This window comes from Vombatus ursinus, unplaced genomic scaffold (assembly GCF_900497805.2).
Source record: "Vombatus ursinus unplaced genomic scaffold, bare-nosed wombat genome assembly UNPS02015030.1, whole genome shotgun sequence".
NCBI lineage: Eukaryota > Metazoa > Chordata > Mammalia > Diprotodontia > Vombatidae > Vombatus > Vombatus ursinus.
The window spans coordinates 687,797-708,034 of record NW_020954808.1 but is presented as its reverse complement, the minus strand read 5'-3'; the positions used below and the strand labels follow the sequence as shown (position 1 = coordinate 708,034).

The 20,238-nt window shown below is 40.5% G+C and overlaps 1 protein-coding gene across 1 annotated transcript in view; it reads right to left on the bottom strand.

Moving 5' to 3' along the window:
- Positions 1-3,738: 3,738 nt before the first annotated feature.
- The window catches only part of LOC114030972 (zinc finger protein 501-like), a 156,855-nt gene continuing 140,355 nt past the window's right edge, over positions 3,739-20,238 (bottom strand). The window contains exon 3 of the mRNA XM_027845944.1: positions 3,739-6,096. Coding sequence (XP_027701745.1) covers positions 4,616-6,096 — 1,481 coding nt within the window. The 3' untranslated portion in view covers positions 3,739-4,615. The remainder of the gene's footprint in view (positions 6,097-20,238) is intronic.

The window sequence follows — 20,238 nt, the reverse complement described above, 5'->3', positions numbered from 1 at the left end:
AACTCAAGTGGTTAACAATCAATTTTGGGAAATATAGGGCCCTCCCAGAACTCCAGAGGAAAGAGGTCCCACCCTACATTCTTAATTTTACCTGTGTGACCACTGCAAAGTCATTTCAGTCCCCTGGTCCTCAGTTTCTCCATCCATAAAATGCAAGAGGCGCATTAGCTACTTTTCCTATGTAGTTCCCTCCCAGACTTACTTCTATGGTCCTTGGCAGGTGTTCATAAGAGGTCAGTCTGGTAGCTGTTTGATTATGGGCAACTTCCCTGGGTTTTTTAGGCCTATTCCCCCCCCAGTTGTAAGATAAGAGAATTGGAGACCTATAAGGGTCTCATGTTTTCCTTCTGTAGCTCTGGAGGTGGGCATTCCCAAGAGGATTGTTGGATGAATGATCCCTTTCTCTGTCCCACTAGGAGTGTCATAGTCTCAAAGCTAGAAGGGACCCTCAAGGTCATCTTGTCTAACCTCCTCATTGTCGAGAAAACTGACATAGAAGTGAAATTACTTGCCCAATGTAACATAGATGACCTCTTCCATCTTTCAGCCCCTCCTCCCTGACTTTTCTCATGTTGAAGACTAAGTTTCCCTTTATCCATCGAAGTGGGTATCCTGCCCTGAATCTTTAACACGTGTTGGAGCTTTGATTTTCCTGGAAATAGGTCACAGACCACGTGACTAGTCATTCAGGAGGCAGTTTAGTCTAGGGGAAAGAGCGCCAGATTTAGAATCAGAAGACTTTCATTCAGTTCTTGGTCTGACACTGATTAAATCTGAGTCCTGGGGCAAGTTTCTCCTTCACACAGTTCCTTAATTTTCCTGGAGAGGTGAAGTACAGTAGGAAGAGAACTAGATTGGAAATCAGCGGACATGGGACCACATCTGAATTTTGCAACTCATTAATTCTATGATCTTCTAAAAGTCACTTAAATTCCCTAGGCCTCAGTTTCCTTATTTATAAAATGAGTGATTTTGAGATGTGGTTGTTGTTGTCGAATTGTTTCAGTCATGTCTGACTCTCTGTGACTCCATTTGAGGTTTCCTTGACAAAGATATTGGAGAAGTTTGCCACTGATTTGGGATAGATGATAATTATAGTCCCTCCAGTCTCTGGGTATGTAATCATCTGAGAAAAGATATTTAAAGCATTGTGCAAACCACTAAATAAATGCTCGCTGCTATTAAGTTTCGCTCCTATGGACTAGATGAGCTTTTTAAATTCCTTGAGCAGCTCTGAAAGACCAGGAATCTCTCATTCCTTTTACTCCCACCATGGACAGTGCTGCTCACTTTACACTGGCTTAATTTCCAGCCAATCTTCTAACTAGAGGTTAGGGCACTAGGGGAGGGAGAGCAGGTGGAGTTCAGGTAAGGAAGGGAAAGTAAGAATGTTGACTCCTTAGTCTTTTCCCCATTCCCACTAGTGTTAGGGGGTCTGCTTCCCACTATCTCTGGCAACAGAGTCAATACAAGAAGGCAAAATCTGAAATCCCAGGGTACACATTTTATTTCTCTCATCCCTCCCCCTGCTCAGAACAGATTTTGGGGTTTGTTCTCACAAACAACATACTCAAGAGGGAAATCAGAGGAAAAAGAAAAGGTGGGAATAAGAGAAAAGCAGTGTCCTATAGACATAAGGAGAAGAGGTAAAAATTGTGACATAGTAATACTATTATATAAGCATAAGAAAAAGGGAGCTGAGCACCCAGAGCAATATGCATGATGAACATTGGTCCTTGCTTACCTGAACAGTGAGTGTTCCTGAAGGCTCAGTCACACTCCTGAGTCTCTAACAGAGACATCTGTAGCCTGTGTCCTGTGGCCACAAAAGCAGAGGGCTCTCCCAAAGACATCCCACTGAAATCAGAAACCCACATCATGGACCATGGAGGAAGAATAAGATGGTAGCAAACAGTCCTGGTGTAGTAGCACTAAGGATACCTTGGCCACAGGGCCTCCAAGGTCCTCAACACTTCATCTTAAGATGACATAGAAGGCCCTGAAAGTCCAGGCCTTTGAACCTCAAAAATCCAAAGGGAACAGGCCTAATCCCAGGTGGTACAGTTCAGAACAGGATCTGTAGCAACTGAGGTTGGAATGACATAAGACTGATCATTCCCTTTGTCTTCCTTCTCTCTTGGTCTCATCTTTCCTTTCCTCTAGTTTCCCTATTGGGTGTGTCGCTCATGAGAACAAACCCCAAAATTTTAAATAGTTTTTAAATTTTTTTAAAAAAAATTACATGTAAAAGCAATTTTTAACATTCATTTTAAAGTTTTGAGTTCCAAATTCTCTTCTTCTCTCCCTTCCCCCCTCATTGAGAAAGCAAGGTATCTAGAGAGAGTTAAGAAAATTGAAAGAGAAAAGCAGAACATGTACCAAAGGACCTCCAACCTAATTTAACCAGATTTTTAGTTTTCAATAGCTGCTTACCAAGCCCTTGAGTGATCAGGTCAAGGGAATTACTCATTTGGCCAATTGGGTGGCCTGAGCTAATACTAATATTAACCAAGTCTTTCCCTAGGTTAAGGTCAAGCAAAGCCCCTTAATTTTATGGACATTTGGAGTCAGGGCCTAGACTGGACAGGGTGTCCAACCTGAACCCAAGGGGACTCAACAGGTTCTTACTCTGCTGATTGTGATCCCATGCTGGTCAGGTCTTGTCCATCTCAATTCTAAAATCACAGAGACTTACTCAGCTTCCATGATCTCAGAGAACTTTTGGGTATAATTTGTAGTGACCACTGGAGAATCCCACTTCTGACACCATATTATTGTTTGTAAGAACAAACCCCAAAATCTCAAAAAGTTTTAGAAAGAAATTTATTAGGTTATTTGGTAGAGGAGAATGTACCAGAAAGGAGGTGTAGATCCCTCTCATCCAGGCTCTGGAACATTTACATTATATATGATTCAGACAAAGGTACACACACACAAACCACACATACACAGTTAAGTGATTTTGCTGTAAGGGCAACTTGAAAGCAAGGTAGGTTGAGATGGAAATGAATAAATGTAAACATTCAATAAAATGTGGGCAAAGTCAAAACACAAGCTGGAGTGGACTCAAACAACACCTGGTTGTGGAGACCCAAAACAAAAATGTTTTGGGTGGATCCAGGACCTGGGGGACCCCAAAATTCCTTGAAGTCATCTCTGAAGTTCCTGGAGAGTTACTGAGGTCAAAGAGACATTCTAGATTCATCTAGTTAGATTTAAACAGTATAATAGTTAGTACATTTTATTAACAATATAATAAAGCATCCACAGGTGAAATGGATTTCTGTACCCAGCTGTGTGTATGTGCATCTTTCCCACCTTTGTCCAGGTCAGACAATAATGAGGTTAAAATACTACCTGCTGTCCCCTTCTCCACCAGCCCCTTCATCATTAAGGCATCTACTTGGGCACCATAATTGTATGAGATAATTTTGTCCATTATTCCTTTCCCTTTGCCCTCCTCCCTTCACCAGTGTACCCTTCTTGTGTTCCCTATCCAGTATTCATTTTTGTTCAGTCTGTTCAGTCATGTACAACTCTCCATGGTCCCATTTAGGATTTTCTTGGCAAAGATACTGGAGGGCCATTTCCTTCTCCATCTCATTTACAGAGGAGGAAACTGAGGCAAACAGGGCTAAGTGACTTGCCCAGGGTTACACAGCTAGTAAGTGTCTGAGCAGGATTTGAACTCAGGAAGATGAGTCTTCCTGCCTCCAAGCCCAGTACTGTATCCACTGTGCTTCCTAGCTACTCTATTCTTCATTTAAGATCATCAAAGCATAAAATCACTACTTCCATGCCCTCTGTGTCATCAAATTCCCTGGATGATGTGTGATGACAGAATTCTGACAGGATTCAGTCATCTTTGCACAAATGAATGCAAACAATTCATCTGTGTTTCAAGACTGACAGCTCATATTTACTTGCTCCTACACAATACATATTTTTCCTCTTTCTTCTAAGTAATATCCATGTTCAATTCTTTGGAGACTATAGTGTTCCAAATTTCATGACCATACAATACTAATAGACTACTGGTATTAAAAAGATGAGATGCTATTTCTAGGAAAAGTTAGGGGACATTGAAAGAGCTTTCACAGCTAGATAGGAAATACCTCAGAGGCATTTATTCCAAACAATTTCTGACCAAGAATGCCTTCCATCCATGCCTAGCATCCCTAGCAGGTGACTGCCAAACTTGTGTCCTAAGACCCACAGTTAAATCTCCTCCCCCATAACACTTTGAGACAGTTCTAATTGGACTATCTTTTCTTACCCAAGACTTAATCCAATAATTGGCCACTGTAAGCAACAAATGATTTTGCATTCTTCCATTTTTGATATATCAGCCATAAGATGCTTTCCCAAACTCATTTCATTTAAAAGGGGGGGAGTATTTTCCAAGAAGAATCATCTCCTATTTAAAAGCACAAGAAGGCATTCCCATATTTCTTATAGTTATAAGGCTTTCTTCTTTCCAGTATGAATTATATAATGTCCTTAAAGGCTGAGCTCAGAATGGAGGCTTTCATTATACTGATAAGGTCTCTATCCAGGGTGAATCTCCTGATGTACAATAAGGTTTAACTGTTCAGTAGATGCTTGTCCACACCCTTTACTTTTCCACATTCTCTCCATTATGCTTCCTTTTGTGTAAGATCAAGAGGACCTTTCTCATAAAGGCTTTCCCACATTCACGGCATTTGTAAGGCCTCTCTCCAGTATGTGTCCTCTGATGGCGTATCATGTTGGATTTTTGATTGAAAGCCTTCCCACATTCATTACATTGATAAGGCCTCTCTTCAGTATGAACTCGCTGGTGTTTAATAAGGGTGGAGCTCTGAGTGAAGGCTTTCTCACATTTATTACATTCATAAGGCTTCTCTCCAGTATGAATTCTCTGGTGTTTAACAAGTATTGAGTTTTTAGGAAAGGCTTTCCCACAGTGACTACATTTATAAGGCTTCTTTCTATTATGAGATTTCTTATGTGAAACAGGGGTTGAGCTCTGACTGAAGACTTTCTCACATTTCTCATTTTTAGAAGGTTTCTCTTCATTGTGAATTTTCTGGTGCTCATTTAGTGTTGAGTTTTTACGAAAGGCTTTCCCACATTCACTACATGTATAAGGCTTTTCTCCAGTATGAATCATCTGATGGGAAATAAGGGTTGAGCTCTGACTAAAGGCTCTCCCACATTGCTCACATTTATACCGCTTCTCTCCAGTGTGAATTCTCTGGTGGTTGAAAAGAGTTGAGTTTTGATTGAAGGCTTTCCCACAAGTATTACATTTATAAGGCTTCTCTCCAGTATGAATCTTCTGATGTTGAATAAGGTTTGACCTCTCTACAAAGGCTTTCCCACATGTATTACATTTATAAGGTTTCTCTCCAGTATGAATTCTCTGGTGTTTAATACGGGTTGACCTCTGACTGAAGGCTATCCCACACTCATCACATTTATAAGGCTTCTCTCCGGTATGAATCCTCTGGTGGTTGGATAGGGTTGATTTTTGAGTGAAGGCTTTTCCACACTCATTACATTTATATGGTTTCTCTCCAGTATGAATCCTCTGGTGTTTGAAAAGGGTAGCATTTTGAGTGAAGGCTTTCCCACACTCATTACATTTATAAGGCTTCTCTCCAGTATGAATCTTCTGATGTATATGAAGTTTTGAAATCTCAAAGAAGGCTTTCCCACACTCATCACATTTATAACGCTTCTTTCCAGCATGAACCTTCTGATGTTGAATAAGTCTTAAGTTGTCAGAGAATATTAAATTACATGCACTACATATATAAGCCTTCTTAATACCATGGATTTCCTGATGTTCAGAAGAGTGTGAATATTGAGGGACAGCTTTCCTGCACTCCTTATACTTATAAGTTTTGCTTCTAGTTTGAATCTTCCGGCGTTTGGTGATTTTTCTCACATCACTCTCCTGTTTTACTTCCTCACTTTTTACCTGGCTCTCACTTTCACCCCATTCCCCACAAGGAGAGGAGTAATCATCAACACTGCCAAGTCTTTCAATCTTCACTCCATGGGAAGATCCCTCCTCTGGCTCATTCTCAGTCTTGATCTTGGACTCCAAATCTGAAAAACAGTAATATAAAGTACAAATGTCTGATATATGTCTAATATAAAGTACAAAGGCTCTTAGCTTTGAGAATGGAAACTAAGGATGAAGTGATGTGACTGAAAATGGTACCTAGAGAAAGATAACACCTGGTGGAAACACATTTTGAAATCTCCCTTTTAGTATCTCTAGAAATATTGAAAAATAATATTTTTCCTAGTCTAATAACCTTTTCCAGACTTTTCCTTATTTGAAAGAATATAGAAGACTAAGAACACAGGCCTTTCTTAGGGAAATGGGTTAAAGGTAGTAACCAATCTTTAAACAAAGGTGATATCTTATCTTCTAAAAAAAAATTCATTGGCCATCCTTTCAATGGACTATGATATGACCTACCTAGAATCACTTTCCTTGTTTCTATTCAGAAGGTAATGTTCTTGGTCAGAAGGAGGAGGTCCCCTTGGTTCTGAAGTAGGTCTAAAACACTTGAGGGGATTGGTCACTTCGAGCCAGGCTAAGTGCAAGACTCCCAGGACTCCTTCTCCACTTGTGACCCAGGGGCCTCCTCACAGTAGAAGGTGCCCTGAATATTTTGACCCCAACTCTTTCTTTCCACCTGGTGAGTTCCTCATCAGCATCTCCATTTGAGAAAGTACCCACATTGGCCATGATCACTTTACACCTGAACACCCCTGTGTATTTCTCTACCTTGCTCATTTGGGTACTTCCCTCCCCAACATTTCAACAATCTTTTTATCCATTGACTCTCTTCATTGAAATGTAAGCTCTTTAAGAGTTGAAAATTTCTTTATTTGTGCTTATTTTTTTTTGTATTTTCAAGGTAGAGTATTTCTCACTCTCTCTTGGTTTTCCTCCTACCTATCTGCCCACACCTCTGTCTCCTTTGCTGGATCTTCCTCCATATCACACCCTTTAATCTTAGGTGGCCCTCAGGGCTCTGTCCTGGGCCCTCTTCTCTTCTCCCTCTATACCTCTTCACTTAGTCATCTCAGAAGCCTCCATGAATTTAATTACCATCTCTGTGTTGATGATTCTCAAATCTACCTTCCCTGGCCAATCTCTCTACTCACCTCCAATCTCGCATCTCCAACTGCCTTTCAGACATCTTGAACTGGATGTTCAATAGACATCTTCTACTCAATGTGTCCAAAAACAGAACTCATTATCTTTTCCCCTAAACCCTTCCCCTCTCCTACCTTCCCTATTACTATAAAGGGCAACACCATCCTCTGAGTCTCTCAGCCTCACAACCTAGAAATTATCCTGGACTCCCTACTCCTTCTCCTCCCCAATATCTAAGCTGTTGCCAAGGTCTGTAAACAGCAACTTAGCAATATCTCTCAAATATGCCCCTTTCTCTCCTCTGACAGGACTACCACCTTGGTCCAGGCCCTCATCACCTCACACCTAGACTATTGCAATAGCCTGCTGGGGGATCTGCCTGACTCGAGACTCTCCCTACTCCAGTCTGTTTTCTGTTCATCCACTAAAGTGATTAGCCTAAAATGCTGGTCAGATCATGTCACCACTCCTCTCCTACTTCAATAAACTCCAATGGCTCCCTATTGCCTCCAGGATCAAATACAAACGCTATTTGGCAAAGCCCTTCATCACCTGCCTCTTCCCATCTTTCCAGTCTTCTGTCACCATGTATTTTGTGATCCAGTGACACTGGCCTTCAGACTGTTCCACAAACAACAAAATCCTCTCAGCTCCATATATGTTCTCTGGCTGTCCCCCATACCTAGAATGCTCTGGGTCCTCTGCACTGCTGATTTCCCTGTCTTCCTTTAAGTACCAGCTAACACCCCACCATCCTCAGGAAGCCTTCTCTAACCCCTCTTTATATTCATGCATACAGGAGGCATATAATAAATATTTATTCATTGATTGACAGTCCCTGTTCCTGGCACATAGTAAGCATTTAATATGAATCTATCTATCAAGGGTAGAACAGAAAAAAATGACTCTTGTTTGGTAATGTAAACACAAAAATGTATTTTAAACTAATTTTTTTGTTTGCTTAAGATTACTATAAACGTTACCACAGATTTTGTTGAGTAGATGAAGAATGTCTGAGGGCATCGGGATGAGAGTGGGGTAGACTATGGCAGTTTAAATGGTTTTCTGTCACATAGAAATTACTTTGATTTAGAATTTGTTTTTCAGCTGTTCCAGTTACGTCCTACTTTTCATGACCCCATTTGGAGTTTTCTTGGCAGAGATAGTGAAGTGGTTTTGCCATTTCCTTCTCTGGCTCATTTTACAGATGAGGTAACTGAGGTAAACAGGGTTAAGTGACTTGCCCAGGGTCACACAGCTAGGAAGTGTCTGAGGCCAGCTTTGAACTCAGGATGAGGAGTCTTCCTCACTGCAGGCCTAGCACTCTAACCACTGCACCACCTAGCTGCCTAATTGATTTAGAATAAGATTAGATTTAAAAAAAAAAAATGTTTCTGGCATGGCAGCCATGCATAAAATACAGTGACATATAGCTATAGATATATTGTTCTCTATATACATGTATATGTAGTTATACATCTCTATGTGGGTATCTATCCATAGATATGTATACTTATGTAGAGATGTATAAACATATATGTTTGTATGATTGTGTACATATCGATGTGTTTATGGGTCTATGTATGTTTGGGTATGTTTCTAGAAAAGAACTCAGTATACTTCTTAGCAGTTTGGACTCATTGGTCCTAGTGAATCATAAGAAAAATAATAATATCTGACATGCTTATGGGACTTTTAAGCTTTGCCAAGTGTTTTCCTTCAATTGATCATGGTAGAAGTCCTAGGTACCATGGGGAAAGATGACCTTATTTTACCTCTAAGGGCTAGAGAGAAGCTCACAGTTTCAAGGTCTTGCCCAGAGCCCCAGGGTAAGTTAACAATAGATGACACTAATTTGGCACTTTCTGTGTACCTAGGGCTTTCTGCCTAGGACTCTGGGGTAGAGTGGTCATTATTATCTAGCCCATTTTTCATGAGACACCTATATGAACTTCTACAGCTTCCAGCTATTCCTGCTACCCTGCATAATCAATTTCTGGGTTGTAGGGTGCCACGAAGCCAGAAATGTAGGGTTAGGGCCCCAGGGGAAGCACAGTACAGGATATTTATCACAGGCATTCTGCCAGGGGTGGGGGAGGGGTCTCTCGTGGTATTAGCTCCTGCTGAATAGATATCCCAGTGACTTGTACGCTCAATGACAGAGCAGGGTATTGGATAAGCAAAAGGATCAACAGATATCTTTAGTGGGCAGGTTACATATTAGAGCATCTAAGGGAGGAAATATAGAGAAAAAAAAAGAGGAACTAGGAAAGAACCTTGAGGGATACTCACCTTAAGTGTTTATTACATGGCTAATGATTAAGTAAAATAGACTGGAGGGGAGGAAGGGATGGAGCAAGCATTATTAAGTATCTAAGCTGTGTGACCCTGGGCTAGTCACTTCATGCTGTCTGCCTCAGTTTCCTCATCTGTAAAATGAGCTGGAGAAGGATATGGCGAACCACTCCAGGATCTTTACCAAGAAGACCCCAAATGGGGGTTATCTCAACCCACGGAGGTAGGTGCTTTTATGATCCCCATTTACACTTAAGGAAATTGAGGCAGTGGTTAAGTGTTTTGCCCTAAGTCGCACAGCCCTAAGTGTCTGAGAACAGATTTAAACTCAGTTCTCCCTGAGTACACACCCAGCACTCTATCCATAGAGTCACCTAACAGTTACTCTTGAAAAGTGCCAAGCCAGGTCAGAGAAAAACCAAGAGAGAACTCCCAAGAGGTGACCACATGTGGGCTCAGAGTGAAATGCATCACCACAAATGCTACAGAGAGGTCAAGAATGAGTCCTGAGAAAAATGCCATGAGATTTGTCACATAAGAAATCGTTGCTAACTTGGGGGAGGGGGACAGATATTCTCACTTGATAGAAGAACTCAGCTCCTGCATCCCAGAAATGGAGATTTGGAAGGGACATGAGCAGCCTTCAAGTGCAAACAGTACCGGAAAGTAATCTCCATCATCACATCCCAAGAGGTGGGCATATATATAGCCTCTACATGAAATCTTTCGAAGGAACCTGCCACCTTCCAAGGGAGCCCAATCACTTTATGGACTACTACAAGTTTTAGGAAGCTTGTCATGAACATGTTTTGGGGGTTTTTTTGTTTGCTTGTTTGTTTGTTTCGCAAGCTCCATGAATTATTCCTACCTTCTAGAGCTAACAACCAAATTAAACCCTCTTCCATGTGACAGCCCTTCCCACATGTACAGGCAGCTCTTTCCCCCATAAGTCTTTTCTCCAGGCTCTAAATCCCTGCTTCCTTCAACCAATCCTCACAGGACAAGAAGTCAAGACCCTTCAGCATTTTCTGAGCATTCTTTTTATTCATGGAATCCAGCACTGAACACAATAGCCAGATGAACTCTGACAAGGGCAGAGGACCCAGGCTCTATCTGATGCCTACTCTTGGAAGCCATGTCCTGCCCCATGCAGGCCCAGCTGGCATCAGCATCTGGGCTCTTAGTTCACCCTGCTGATTCATATTGAGCTTGCAGTCCCAGATACTTTGAAAAACATTGTTGTCTTTGATCTCCCGTGGAATTTCCCCCAATTCTCTAGCATATGCTGATCCTTTTGGATCTTGACCCTATCATCCAGTGTGTTTCCTCCCAGGTTTGAGTCATCTGTAAATTCTTTGTGTGTAGCATGTGTGCTTTTATCCACGTCAGAGAGAAAAATCAAACAGAACAGGAAGAGAAGCATGAGTCAGTGCAGCATTTCTTTTAGGTACAGAACAGAAAGAAACAGTGATAAAAATGGAAGCATTTTTTAGTACAGAAAATAGCAGTCCAGAGAGAAAGACAGCCATCAGAAAGGAGGCACGTTTTTTAGGGTACAGAGAAAAACTGAAGCATGTCTAGACAGAAACACAGTTATAGAAATTGAAGCATCATTTTAGGTAGGGATGTCCAGATAAAAACACCATCTCAGAAATGGAAACATTCTTTCTAAATCCAGAAGGGAACAGAAAGAAGACCAAATAGAAACACTGCTGGAGAAATTGAAGGATTCTTTTAGTGCAGAAGAGAATAGAAGGAAAGTGAGGCATTTTGTTCGGTTGGTTTTTTAGCTACAGAAGCAAACAGAGGCAAGTCCAGAGAAACACAGCAATAGAAATTGACACATTCTTTGAGGTACAGAAGGAAGTTCAGATAGAAGCATGGCCATAGAAATTATGGGAATTTTTTTTTTAAGCTACAGAACAAAATGTAAGAAAGCCCAATTAAGAACATAGCTATAGAAATTGACGATTTAAAAAAAAAAATTTACCTACAGAAGGGAACAGAAGACTATCCAGAGAGAAAGGCAGCCACAGAAATGGAAGCATCCTGAGTGGGGGAGGGGTGGGAGGGAGGGAGAGAATCTGGAACTCAAAGTTTTAAAAAGAATGCTTAAAAATAATTAAATAATAAAAAGCAGAAATGGAAGCATTCTTTTAGGTACAGAATGGAAAAGAAGGAAGTCCAGACAGAAACACAACAGAGAAACTGAGAGATTTATTATTATTTTTTTTAACATTTAGAAGTCCAGACAGAAATGCTGCTGTGGAAATTGAAGCAATCTTTTTAGATACAGAAGGTAAGTAAAAGAAAGCAGTCCAGATAGAAACTCAGCCATCAAAAATGAGGTTTGTTTTTTGTTTTTGTTTTTGGTTTGTTTTTTCTTTAGATATAGAAAGGAAAAGAAAAAATTCAGACTGGGAAACAATCATAAATGAACATTCCTCTAAGTCCAGAAGAGAACAGGAGGTTCCTGCTGGAAGCAGAGATAGAAACTGAGGCATTTTTTAATGGACAGAAGGGAACAGAAGGAAATCTAGACAGAAACATAGCTGTAGAAATGGCAGCATTTTTAGGTAGGGATGGGAATAGAAGAATGTCCAGATTAAAAGACAACCACAAAATTTGAAAAAATAAATCAGCTACAGAAGGGAATAGAGAATCCAGAGAGAAACACAGCCATGGAAACAGAAACATTCTTTTAAGTATAGAAGGAAGGTCAGATGGAAACGTGATAGATAGAAAATGAGGAAAAGTTTTTAGCTATAGAACAAAATGTAACAAAGTTCAATTAAAAACACGACCAAAGAAATTGAAAAAAAAATTTTTTATGCATAGAAGGGAACAGAAGAATGTCCAGGGAGAAATACAGCTACAGAAATTGAAACATTCTTTTAGATACAAAAAGGAAGAAAAGGAAGCCAGGTGCGCCCCCCCCCCCCCCATAGAAACACAGAGGTTCAGAAAGGAACGGAAGAAAATCCAATTAAAAACAACACCAATGAATGAAACTGAAGCATTCTTTTACTACAGAAAGAAGTTCAGGTAGAGCCATAGAAAATGAGACTTTTTTTTTTCAGCTACAGAATGAAATACAAGAAAGTCCAATTAGAAACACAGCTATAAAAACAGTAATATTCTTTTAGATACAGAAAAGAATAAAAGTTCAACTAGGAACACAACCATAGAAAGCGAAGGATATATGTATGTATATATATATATATATATATTATATATATATACATATATATATTTTCTTTTTAATGTGTAGAAGGGATATTTATTTTAGGTACCAAAGGGAACAGAAGGAAGTTATGATAGAAATACAGTTTTGAAAGATAAATGGACACCTTCCATTTCCAAGCAATAGACTCCCTAACTCCTCAGTCTTGAGGCTTATCTCTAGAGGAGGACCCTGGACAGGAGCTGGGAACTTAGTCCCAGCATCAATGACCAGATGCTGGGCTATGTGAGGGCCCACGGAATGGCAAAAAGAATAGAGAACAGTACCTCTGACAATGGGGACCTGCAAGTGCGCTTAGAGGCCAGTGTCCAGTGAGTACAGGCAGGTTCTGTCCCTCTCTAAGATGGGGCTCTGACCCTCCAGCTTTGCACTCAGTCCTCTGGTTTCCAAATCAATCCAGTTCATTTCACAAGCAGGTCTAAGTAACTACTCGGAGCAGAGCCCAGAGCTACAGTGATCAGCTAAGTCAGGCTCCTGCCCTCAGGAAATTGCCATCCTCAAGGAATCCAATAAGAAAAACAAAAATTTCCCCAAAGGTTACTCACCAGAAATATCTGGGCTCTTGGGATTCTCCATCGAGTTTCTGAGAAAGGCTAAACCTCAGCTCTCCTCTGGGCCTTCAGCCATATGTGCCTGGGAAGGTCTTGGTTATAGTATCTGAATGCTTCAGAAAGAAAACTGAGCCAGTTCTCAGCCCAAGCTCCTCCCCAGGCATTCAGGTACAGCCCAGGTGTGGTCCACTGATATTCAGAGTGAGCCCAGGAATGTAGAGAACACACTCAGACTTTGGCTAGGGTGGGGGGTGTGGTTAGTCCACACAATTTCCCAAAAGTCTCTTCCATTAGAATATACTATACTGGAGGGCAGGTACTTTTTTTGTTGTTATTGTTATTGTTTCTGACTGAGGTTTGAATTTGGGTGGGAGGATGGGAGACTTGCTTTGTAATTCTAGCTTAAACTGAGGATCTGGGCTTCAGTAAACGTTTTATAAATGTTTATTGACTCATGACTGCCAGCCCCCCACACATCCACCACAGACCTAGATTCTAATCTCTACTGGGATCTCACTCAGAACTGAGGTCATCCTCCAAACTTTTTAACCCTTCCTGGTATCCTCTCTAGAGTCCAGGGAAGCCATATCCTGCTTCTTCCAAGGACCAATCATCTCTATCCCATGGCTCAGAGATTTAGAGTTTAGTGAGGATCACTTATACCAATCCACACTTTTGTCAAGGAAGAAAGTGAGGCCAAGCAAAGATGTCATATGTGCAAAGTTGGTTTGTTTTTTGGCTAGGCAATGGGGTTAAGTGACTTGTCCAGGGTCACACAGCTAGTAAGCATCAAGTGTCTGAGCCCCGATTTGCACTCAGGACCTCCTGACTCCAGGACCAGTGCTTTATCCACTGCACTACCTAGCTGCCCCTTTGACTCCCTTTTTCTTATTCTTACTTGTTGTTAAGTCATTTTACACTTGTGTCCAACTCTCCATGACCTCATTTGGGGTTTTCTTGGCAGAGAGACTGGAGTGGTTTGCCATTTCCTTCTCCAGCTCATTTTACAGGTGAGGAAACTGAGGCAAACAGGGTGAAGTGACCTGCCCAGGGTCACATAGCTAGGAAGAGTCTGACACTGGATTTGAACTCAGGAAGATGAGTCTTCCTGACTTCAGGCCCAGCAATCTATCCACTGTGCCACCTAGTCCTTTTATTCTTATATAATAATATTAATAAGTAATAAAAATGACTCTTACCTCCTACATTCATATCATCTTTTTATTTCATGTTTCTCCAGCTATGATTTCATTAAAATTTCACAAATAGTTCTCTGAAGATGGTAGTGGAGATGTTAACCCTCTCTTATAGATGGGGAAACCAAAACCCAGAAATGCTCCTGCTTGAGAAGAGGTTGGGACTGGCATGCAGGGCTCCTAGATGCTATACACACACACACACACACACACACACACACACACACACACACACACACCATTCAAATCCCAACAGAAGCTCATTGATTTACCCCCTGAGCTCTGGATAAAGGTTTGGTAAATGGGAGACATAGTGAGTCACAGTATTAAGAGGGGGATGGGAAACTGAGCTGGGAAAGCTGAGAGCCAGGGTCTTTTTCTCAACTTCACAGAGGCAAATGGATAAGAGTAAAGGAGGATGAGGCAGACCCAAGATGGCAGAGAAAAGGCAGCAACTCACCTGTGCTCTCTCTTAAACCCCTCTGAACATGTTTAAATAATGCTGTAAACCAATTTCTGGAGTGGCAGAATCCACAAAAGGATGAGGTGAAATAATTTTCCAGTCAAAGACAACTTAGAAGGTTGGCAGGAAAGGTTTGTCATACCAAGGTGAGAGTAGAGCACAGTCCAGCACAGTCTGTGCCAGCCTAGATCAGGCACCTGGTTGCAATGGGGAAAAGGCCAAGGAGTTAACACTCTCACCTTCCCTTATCTACCTGAATCCTATCTGCCCTCCCTCCCCCTGGCCTATTCATGGGCTAGTTGGTGAGCCAGTGTAAAGAGTGCTGTCCATGGTAGTTGTAAAGCAAATGAGAGATCCCTATTCTCTCAGAGCTGCTTGAAAGCATTTAGAAAGTTCATGAAATCTAAGGAAATAATGGCTAATACCAACAAGTAATTTCATATAATGCTTTGATGTTTGCAAAATGCAAACCTTAACTGTCTCCTATCCCAAATTCTCATTTTATAGATAAAGAAACTGAAGCCAAGGGAGGTTAGGTGACTTGTCCAAGGTTGCAGAGTCAATGAATAGTGAATTCCAGTATCCCCAGAATTCCAATCTAGTTTGCTCCCTATTGCATCACAGCAACTCTCTCCAGGGAAACAGAAGCCTAGCATGTAAAAGGGAATTAACCAAGGCCACAGAATTAACAACTACCTGAGCTAAGATCTGAACCCAGATTTTCTGACTCCAAATTCAAGGTTCTTTACACTAGACCACACTGCCTCCCAGATGACCAGATGTGGTCAGTGGCCACTAGGAAAATCTGTTAATCACTTTGCTGATTCAGTACCCTGCTCTATCATGGAGCACACAGATCACTGGGACATCTATTCAGCAAGAGTGAATGCCATGAGAGCCCACGGACAAAATGATCAGATAAATATCCTGTGCTCTGTTTCCTCTAGGGCTCTACCACCACAGACCTTTCTCTTTGGCACCCAAAGATCCAGAAGTTGATTGTGCAACTGTATTTGGGGAAACGAATAGCTACAGGCTAGAGAAGAAATCAAGTTTGGATAGGTGTTTCATGGAAAATGGGCTGGTTGATATTGACTACCCTACCTCAGGTTTGCTAAGGAGAAAGAACTCTGTGTACAGAAAGTGCCATGTAAGTGTCTTCTCTTGCTGATTTGCCCTAGGACCCTGGGCAGGATCCCAAAATTTTGTGAACCTCTTTCCATTTCTTTTCTGAGAAATAGGGGCAACTTTTCCTATGGTACCTTCATTACAGGGTCCTTACCATGGGCAAATGGTGGAAAACACTTGGCAATATTGAAAGCTCCATAGAGATGACAGACATTGTTTTGGTTATGGTTAACTAGGAGTGATGGGTCAAAACTGCCCAGAAAATCAAATGCAAAATGTTGTTGGGTGTCTAGAGCCTGTCATAAGCCAGCCCCCTCTGTCCTTTCCAATCTTCTTACACCTTGCCTCGTGGGAAATACTCTTTGACCCAATGACACTGGCCTTTTGCTTTTCCAAGACTGAGAAATTTCATCTCTTCACCTCTGGGCATTATCTCTGGCTGTTTCCCATGCTTAGAACACTCCCTTTCCTATCTCTGCCTGCCAACTTTTCTGGCTTCCTTTAAATTTCAGTTGAAATCCTATCTTCTACAGGAAAACTTTTCCAAATCCACTTAATTCTAGTGTGTTTCCTCTTTTAATTATTTTCTATTTATCCTGTGGGGTGTAAGGGGTGTTCAAGAAGGACTAGCTTCTCTGGTGTGAGAGCTTACCAAGGCTTTTTTCAGAGCTGTTCAACCACTTAGTGTCTACCTGGCACTCAACTCTCACCTAAGGCTACAAGACATTTTAGTATGAGCAGTGGCTACACCCCAGTAAACTGTCTTGGCAGATGTGCTAAACCAGGTTGAGAGTACCCAATGGGCTTCAAACCCATTGGTGAGTTAGGGTAGTGGCTACCCCAAGCATGTGAAGACTTCTCCTAGTAGAATGAAAACAATTTGTTCCAATGACCATAAAGGCAGCTTAAGTAGGTGCTGTGGAGTACTTAGAGCTTGGTCAAATATCAAAGACACCAAGGTCATCCACTGCATCCTGGGCCATCACCAATAATCTTGATTTTTGGCTTGCCACTGGACTTGGATGACTCTGGAAGAAAGAGTGAGGCTGACTACTTTATGCAACTCTGCCTCACTTAAATCCAATCCACACATGAGTCAAGACATCACCCTGTGATTTGAATGGTCCTCTTCAAAAATGAAGGACAAACAACAATTATCTTGTGAATAGCTAGTTTGTACATATTTGTTTGCTTCTCATCTCCCCCAGGAGATTGTTAACTCCTTGAAGGCAGGGACCGTTTTTTCCCTCTTTTTTGTATCCTTAGTGCTAAGCACAGCACCTGGCACATAGGAAGGCCCTAAGAAATGTTTATTGATGGACACACACACAAATATAGTGTCTATGTATAAGTTACACACACACACACATACACATACCATAGGGCACCTAGGTGGCACAGTGGATAGCACATTGGACTTGGAATCAGGAAGACTCATCTTCACAAGTTCAAATCTGACCTTAGACACTAACTATGTGACTCTGGGCAAGTCATTTCACCTTGTTTGTCTCAGTTCCTCATCTATAAAATAAGCTAGAGAAGGAAATGGCAAGCCACTCCAGTATCTTTGCCAAGAAAACCCTAAAATGGGGTCTCAAAGAGTTGGATGTAACTGAAACAGCTGGACTGCAACAAAACACTATATTCTGTATTTTGGGTACTAGTCTGTCAGATTTTTTTTTTTTGGTGAAGCAGTTGGGGTTAAGTGACTTTCCCAGAGTCACACAGCTAATGAGTGTTGTGTGTCTAAGCCATATTTAAACTCAGGTCCTCCTGACTCCAAGGCTAGTGCTTTATTCACTGCACCATTTAGCTGCCCCAAGTACTAGTCTGTCAGAAGCAATGTTAAAATAGAAGATCATTCTACATCAAAGTGATTTCTAGATGAGAGATAATTAACCATACATGCATTGTCTCACCCCCACCTGTTTCCATGTCTATCCCCCCCGCCCCCATGCCCTCAAACATGTCCTCTACCCAGGAGTATTTTTGGTAATGTAGTAACTTTGAACAAGAAAAAAGTATATGTTAAAATACATTTTGGGTTAATATTCCAAAACAATGGTCATTACGCTGTTCCTCCATTGAGAGATAATTAGATACATAAAGCATTTATTAAGTGCTTACAATATGCCAGGCACAGAGCATATAAATATTGTGCACTGGGAGTATAGATATGATAATATAATATAGATATACTAGATACAAGCACAAAGAAATTCCTCATGAAGCTTACATTCTAAAGAAGAAAGTCAATATATGAAAAGGATGCTGAAAAATCATTAAGGGAAAGAAGTATCCAAATACAGAAAAAGTGGTAAAGAAGAGCAGGGAATCATGGGCTGGAGCAGGTTTGAAATGATCATGGCTGGTATGGGGACTTCATCAAATGGAGATTCTAGGGAAGAAGTTACTAGGAGAGGGAGATCCAGGCCATAGTGGTCAGGATATGCTGCTACTATGAGAGGGTTACTGGCAAAAGAAATGAAGAAGTCATCCTGAGCCCAATTTGCAATGACCAATCCCCTTATGTTCTCTTGACCTCTTCCAAAACCAAGAGAACCACTTACCCCAGATCAACATTTTCATCCTTTCTGAATGGAAGAAAGGGTAGTACTTCCAAGTGGATCATCACCCAATCCATTCAGAAATAAGGAATACAATTATTTTTTTAATTTTTAAAAAATGTCTTTAATTTTTAAAGCACAACTTTTAAAATTATTTTTAGCTCTAAATTCTCTCTGCTTCCCAACCCTATTTTCAAAATCCCTTCCAGTATTTTTGATTTTCCTTTTCTGTCACGTTAGCCAATCTGATAAGTGTGAAGTGATACCTCAGAGCTGTTTTAATATGAATTGCTCTAATTATTCGTGATTTAGAACATTTTTTCATATGACTATTGATAGCTTGGATTTCTTTCTCTGAAAACTATCTATCTATATCCTTTAACTATTTAGAAATAGATGAATGGCTCTTATTCTTGTAAATTTGATTCAGTTCCCTATATATTTTACAAATGGGATCTTTATCCAAGTAATTTGCTACAAAGATTCTTTCTCCAGTTTCTTATTTTTCTTCAAATATTAGCTGCATTGCTTGTGTTAATGTAAAAATTTTTAAATTGCATATGATCAAAATTATCCATTTTGCCTCCTAAGAACCTCTGTATATCTTACTTGATCAAGAAAGCTTCTCCTATCTTTAGATCTAACAAGTAATTTCTTACCTGTTCTCCTAAATTATTTATAATATCATCCTTTGTGTCTAAATAATGTATTCATTTTGAGCTTATCTTGTGTGAGATGTTGGTCTATGCCTCATTTCTGCCAGACTACTTTCCAGCTTTACTCACAGTTTTTGTCAAATAGTGAGTTCTTGTCCCCAAATCTGGGATCTTTGGGTTTATTAAATACTAGGTTTTGTGTTCACTTGCTTCTCTATGTTGTATACCTAATCTGTTCCACTGATTGAATCTTTCTATTTGCTACTCACTATCAACTTCTTTGGATGATTACCTCTTTGTGATATAGTTTGAGATCTGCTACTGCTAGACCCCTTCCCTTCTCATGTTTCTTTCATTGATTCCCTGATATTTTTGTCCAGTTGTTCCTGCAGATGAATTTTGTTATTATTTTTTTCTAGCTCTACAAAGTAATTCTTTGGTAGTGTGATTGGTATGGCACTGAATAAGTAAACTAATTTAGGTACTATTGTCATATTTGTTATATTGGCTTGACTTACCTATGAATGATTAATATGTCTCTAATTAAAGAAGCTTTTATTTGGGTGAAGTTTATTTTTAATCCATTCATATAGCTTCTCTGTGTGTCTTAGCAGGTAGACTCCCAACTATTTTATACTATTTGCAGTAACTTTAAGAATGTCTTCTTTTCTCTCTTCCCATTGGATTTTATTGGTAATATACAGAAATGCTGATCATTTCTGTGGATTTATTTTACATCCTGTAATTTTGATGAAGTTTCTAATTGTTTCAATTAGTTTTTTAGTGAACTCTCTAGGATTCTCTAGGTAAACCATGTTGTGATAAGAATTTGTGACAAAGAGAAACTTAAACACAGGGTTCTTAGCGTGATCAATTTATTAGCAAGGTTAGCAGTTGACAAAAATGGGATCCAAGGCTCTTCAGTAGCCAAGGATAAAACTGACAAGCAGAACAACTCTTTTAGAGCATTTGCACT